This window comes from Hippopotamus amphibius, chromosome 1 (genome assembly GCF_030028045.1).
Source record: "Hippopotamus amphibius kiboko isolate mHipAmp2 chromosome 1, mHipAmp2.hap2, whole genome shotgun sequence".
Taxonomy (NCBI): Eukaryota; Metazoa; Chordata; class Mammalia; order Artiodactyla; family Hippopotamidae; genus Hippopotamus; species Hippopotamus amphibius.
Genome location: NC_080186.1, coordinates 162,724,270 through 162,730,269, shown reverse-complemented (window position 1 = coordinate 162,730,269; position 6,000 = coordinate 162,724,270). Strand labels below are relative to the sequence as shown.

General features: G+C 56.0%; 1 protein-coding gene across 1 annotated transcript; it reads left to right on the top strand.

The window, feature by feature from the left end:
• Positions 1-381: 381 nt before the first annotated feature.
• Positions 382-4,507, top strand: EGR1 (early growth response 1). Its single transcript, XM_057734018.1, has 2 exons — positions 382-1,260; positions 1,966-4,507. Exons 1-2 carry the CDS (start codon positions 960-962, stop codon positions 3,288-3,290), a joined length of 1,626 nt encoding a protein of 541 aa, XP_057590001.1. The 5' UTR covers positions 382-959; the 3' UTR covers positions 3,291-4,507.
• Positions 4,508-6,000: the final 1,493 nt, after the last annotated feature.

Here is a 6,000-nt window from a genome sequence, read left to right as displayed (position 1 = left end):
AACCCCGGTCCTACTCGCCCTCGCCCCCGCCCAGGGCCCGGGCTTTCCCAGCCCAGTCTCCGCCGGGGAGCCGCGGTGCGCAGAGCGCTGCGCGCCCGGAGCCCTCCCCGCCCGGGCGTCCCCGGCTCTCTCCTGCGCGTAGGGCTCCCGGCATGGAACCAGGGAGGAGGGAGGGAGCCGGGGAGCAGCCAGCTGCGACCCGGAAACGCCATATAAGGAGCAGGAAGGATCCCCCCGCCGGAACAACCCTTATTTGGGCAGCGCCTTATTTGGAGCGCCCAGATTTGGCCCGGCGGCTTCCGGCTCCGGGAGGAGGGAAGAAGGCGGAGGGAAGAAGGCGGAGGGAAGAAGGCGGAGGGAAGGGGCGGGGGCAACACCGGGAACGACGGCGCGGCTGGGATCCGGGAGTCGTCAGCTGCGGCTTGAGCACTAAGCTTCCACGAGGCCTGGGCGCCCAGGTTGTGGGAGCCGGCTTGGGGCCCAGGGTGCGGGATGGCAGTGCCTACGGCTCACGGAGAAGGGGCTTCACGTCACTCCGGGTCCTCCCGGCCGGTCTTGCCATATTAGGGCTTCCTGCTTCCCATATATGGCCATGTACGTCACGGCGGAGGCGGGTCCGTGTCGTTTCAGACCCTTCAAATAGAGGCGGATCCGGGGAGTCGCGAGAGATCCCAGCGCGCAGAACTTGGGGAGCCGCCGCCGCCGCCAGCTGCCACCGCCGCCGCCGCCAGCTGCCGCCGCCGCAGGACTGGCCGCTACCCCAGCCTCGGCAGCAGCGCCGCGTCCACATTGGCCAGCGGCGAGGGCGAGCCTGCGGACCCCACCTGTACTCTCGCGCCCCGCATGTGACCGCGCCCCGCATGTGACCTGGCCAGGCCCCCGAGAGGCGTCCCCCGCAGCTCCGGCCCCGGGCTGCGCCCAGCCGCCCCAACACGAACTCTCCAGCCCGCCGGACCGGGATGGCGGCAGCCAAGGCCGAGATGCAGCTGATGTCCCCGCTGCAGATCTCCGACCCCTTTGGCTCCTTTCCTCATTCGCCCACCATGGACAACTACCCTAAGCTGGAGGAGATGATGCTGTTGAGCAGTGGGGCTCCCCAGTTTCTCGGTGCCGCCGGGCCCCCGGAGGGCAGCGGCAGTAACAGCAGCAGCAGCAGCGGGGGCGGTGGAGGTGGAGGGGGCGGCAGCAACAGCAGCAGCAGCAGCGCCTTCAACCCTCAGGGGGAGGCAGGCGAGCAGCCCTACGAGCACCTGACCGCAGGTAAGCTGTGGCCTACGCCGAGGGCTAGCCCTTTCGCCACCATTCTGGCGTCTGGTCCTTCCCCCATGGCTTTTGCAGCGACCCCTTCACCGCAGCAGTGCTCCTGGACCTCAGGGATGCAAGTGGGGGGTTTCCTTTCCATTCCTCGCATCTCCAGGGTCATGTGTTACAGGAATGCCTGGGGACCCCCCCCCCCCGCCCCGTTAACGGAGCGCGGAGGAGCCAGCTTTTGTTTTGGATGCAGAGCTGTGGGGCTGCGTGGGTGGGTGGAAGGGGGGAGGGCTTGTTTTGATGAGCAGGGCTGCGCCCCCTCCCCCTCCAGAAAGGCTTGCCTAGCCTGCCGCCTGTCCCCAGGCAAGGACTGTGATCCTTGGCCAGGGATGTCCCGGCAGTCCGGGGTAGGGGTCGCGCACTAGCCGCGGCAGAGGGGGTGCTGGCGGGAATCCCTCGTCCGCGCAGCTGCCGCTGCGGAGCGCTGGGAGCTGCAGTGGAGGGGGATTCTCCGTATTTGCGTCAGCTGTTGTTGAAATGGGTTCTGCCTCTGGAGCGGGTCCAGGAACATTGCAATCTGCTGCTATCAATTATTAACCAGCTCAAGAGTCAATGGTAGCTGGCCCGACCTCTTGCCTGGCAGCGTGGTCCTCCTCAGTCCTCCAGTGACTGCTCTCCAGTAACCAGGCCTCCTCCCTCTCTCTCTCCTGCCAGAGTCTTTTCCTGACATTTCTCTGAATAACGAGAAGGTTCTAGTGGAGACGAGTTACCCCAGCCAAACCACCCGGCTGCCCCCTATCACCTACACTGGCCGTTTCTCTCTGGAGCCTGCACCCAACAGTGGCAACACCTTGTGGCCTGAGCCCCTGTTCAGCCTGGTCAGTGGCCTCGTGAGCATGACCAACCCACCAGCCACCTCATCCTCAGCATCATCTCCAGCGGCCTCCTCCTCCTCCTCCGCCTCCCAGAGCCCACCTCTGAGCTGTGCAGTGCAGTCTAACGACAGCAGCCCTATTTACTCAGCGGCACCAACGTTCCCTACACCTAACAATGACATCTTCCCTGAGCCACAAGGCCAGGCCTTTCCAGGCTCAGCAGGCACCGCGCTTCAGTATCCACCTCCTGCCTACCCTGCTGCTAAGGGTGGCTTCCAGGTCCCCATGATCCCTGACTATCTGTTTCCACAACAGCAGGGGGACCTGGGCCTGGGCACCCCAGACCAGAAACCCTTCCAGGGCCTGGAGAGCCGTACCCAGCAGCCTTCGCTCACTCCACTCTCCACCATCAAGGCCTTTGCCACACAGTCGGGCTCCCAGGACCTAAAGGCCCTCAGCAACACCTACCAGTCCCAGCTCATCAAACCCAGCCGCATGCGCAAGTACCCCAACCGGCCCAGCAAGACGCCCCCCCACGAACGCCCCTACGCCTGCCCTGTGGAGTCCTGTGACCGCCGCTTCTCTCGCTCAGATGAGCTCACCCGCCACATTCGCATCCACACTGGCCAGAAGCCCTTTCAGTGCCGCATCTGCATGCGCAACTTCAGCCGCAGTGACCACCTCACCACCCACATCCGCACCCACACAGGCGAGAAGCCCTTCGCCTGTGACATCTGTGGGAGAAAGTTTGCCAGGAGCGATGAACGCAAGAGGCATACCAAAATCCACTTGCGGCAGAAGGACAAAAAAGCAGACAAAAGTGTGGCCTCTGCCGCCACCTCCTCTCTCCCTTCCTACCCGTCCCCGGTGGCTACCTCCTACACGTCCCCAGTCACTACCTCTTACCCATCCCCAGCCACCACCTCATACCCATCACCGGTGCCCACCTCCTACTCCTCTCCTGGCTCCTCGACCTACCCATCCCCTGTGCACAGTGGTTTCCCATCACCCTCGGTGGCCACCACATACTCCTCCGTTCCTCCTGCTTTCCCCGCCCAAGTCAGCAGCTTTCCTTCCTCAGCTGTCACCAACTCCTTCAGCGCCTCCACAGGGCTTTCGGACATGACAACCACCTTTTCTCCCAGGACAATTGAAATTTGTTGAAAGGGAAAGGGGAGAAAATGAAACACAAGAGACTTAAAGGACAGAAGGAGGAGAGGGCCATAAGAGGGGGTTCCTCTTAGGTCAGATGGAGGTTCTCAGAGCCAAATCCTCCCTCTCTACTTGACCCCAGGGTCACTGTGGAAGGTCTGTTGGCCAACAGTTCTTTCTGTCCACTTCTCTTTCCTTCCCAGTTCCTACTCCCTTTGACTTCAGCTGCCTGAAACAGCCATGTCCGAGGTCTTCACTTCTATCCAAAGAACTTGATTTGCATGGATTTTGGATATATCATTTCAGTATCATCTCCATCGTATGCCTGACCCCTTGCTCCCTTCAGTGCTAGAAAATCAAGTTGGCAAAATCGGGTTTGGGCCCCTCAGAGCCCAGCCGTGTACTCTTGTACAGTGTCTGTGCCATGGATTTTGTTTTTCTTGGGGTACTCTTGATGTGAAGATAATTTGCATACTCTATTGTATTATTTGGAATTAGATCCTCACTTTGGGAGAAAAAAAAAAAAGAAAAGCCAAGCAAACCAATGGTGATCCTTTGTTTTGTGATGATGCTGTGACAATTAAGTTTGAAGCTTTTTTTGAAACAGCAGTTCTCGGTATTAATTGGAGCATGTGTCAGAGTGTTGTTCTGTTAACCTTTTTGTAAATATTGCCCGACTGTACTCTCACATGTGGCAAAGTATGGTTTGGTTTTTCTCCTTTTTTTTTTGAAAAAAAAAATTTTTTTTTGTCCTTTTGGTTTAAAAAGTTTCACGTCTTGGTGCCTTTTGTGTGATGCGCCTTGCTGACAGCTTGACATGTACAATTGTGAGGGATGTGCTCACCTCTAGCCTTAAGGGGGGCAAGGAGTGGTGATTCGGGGGAGGCTTTGGGAGCAAAATAAGGAAGAGGGCTGAGCTTGAGCTTCAGTGCTCCAGAATGTAAGAAAACAAAATCTAAAAATCTGAACTCTCAAAAGTCTATTTTTTTAACTGAAAATGTACATTTATAAATATATTCAGGAGTTGGAATGTTGTAGTTACCTACTGAGTAGGCAGCAATTTTTGTATGTTATGAACATGCAGTTCATTATTTTGTGGTTTTATTTTACTTTGTACTTGTGTTTGCTTAAACAAAGTGACTGTTTGGCTTATAAACACATTGAATGCGCTTTATTGCCCATGGGATATGTGGTGTATATCCTTAAGAAAAATTAAAAGGAAAATAAAACAGCTGTGGTTGGGTGTGTTTCCTGGGCTAGAGGGAGGCCTCTGTAGTAGCTGTCTCTATCAAGAGGTTTGAGGGGCTTTTACGGAGACGAGGATATTCCAACCAGAGACATGCCCACTGTGTGTCACTGGAGTGAATTATTTGAGAATTGGGTGTGGGTTTCCTATTTTTGATACTGGGCCCATTCCTCAATCTGGTGGGTTGCAGGTTATTTTGGTTAAAGTTAAAAAAGTCCAGAGGTAGAGGTGGAACATGTATGGCCAGAGGCCGCACCACGCTGGCCCCAAATGTCCAACCGGCTCTGCCCACATCTATACCCAGGATAGGGAAGCTATGGGTTCTTGGGAATCCCTGCCATGTGCACTTGGGTGGGGTAAGGGGTAGGTAGAGGGCTTTGGGAAACAGTAACAAAGCTGGGTCTGCCTCAACCTCTCCTTCCATGTCCTCCATGTCCCCAGAAACCTGAGGGTATCGAAGCAGACTAGAAGAGGCAAGGGCCAGTTTTCAAGCCAAGAATCCTTCCAGGAAGAAACCTCATTACTTGCCAGCTGGAGCTGTGATCCTTGGCAGCGTCCTGTGACACAGGGCAGAGTGGGCAGGCGACTGGCCTGGTGTCTGAGGTCCCATCCTCCCCATTTGTGTAGGAGGCCTAAAGTGCTAAGTTCCTCTAGCCCCAGCCCTCTGAGGGTCCACACTTGTGGCCAGAGCAATTCTCATGGGCTTGTAAGCATCTGTCTATCCTGTGAGAGGCCTTGAGCTGGCCACAACAACAATGCAGATCGTAGGTTGGGGAGATAGAGATGCAAGCCAAAAATTATAACATGGTGTTAGGTTATATAATATGGGCAAGCATGAGGCTCTGTGGGAGTACAGAGAAAGACATTCAACCCCCACAGGGGCTTAGGAAAGGTGCAAAAGTTGAGTTTGGCAGGGTAAGTAGACGTTAACCTGATTGGCTTGCTTTGTGTGTGAGCCCGGGAAGGATGGATGGATGGATGGATAGATTAGTGAATGAAAGCACTACCCCCAATGCTGATATGAGTCTTCTGTGAATTGGTCAGACACCACCTTCCATTGGTCATATGGGTGCAACAAATTTGGTGTCCTAGAATTCCCAAGCCTTGGCTCCTCTCCCAACTTCTGACCCCAAAATCAAGGACAATAAAGTATTGCCTCTATCCAGGATGGATATTAGGCCCTGAATGAAATGGAGGTCTAACATGCCTCTACATCGTCTCCTCCCTCTAAGGGACTCACTGGTTACCGCCCCACACCTCTCCTGGAGCCAGGGGAATTCCAGCAATCCGCTGGCATTGGCCCAATTTTTTCTCTTCCATTCTAGCCCTCAAGCACCAGCAGTGTTGATCTTTGCCCTTTCCCATGACTCCAGACTCCTTGGCCTGCAACGGGAGACTAAGCCACCTTCTCTAGCAAAGGGCACATCCCTGTAGCCTGCTGGCGAAATCGCTGCGTCCTGATGGGGTCATGTTTGT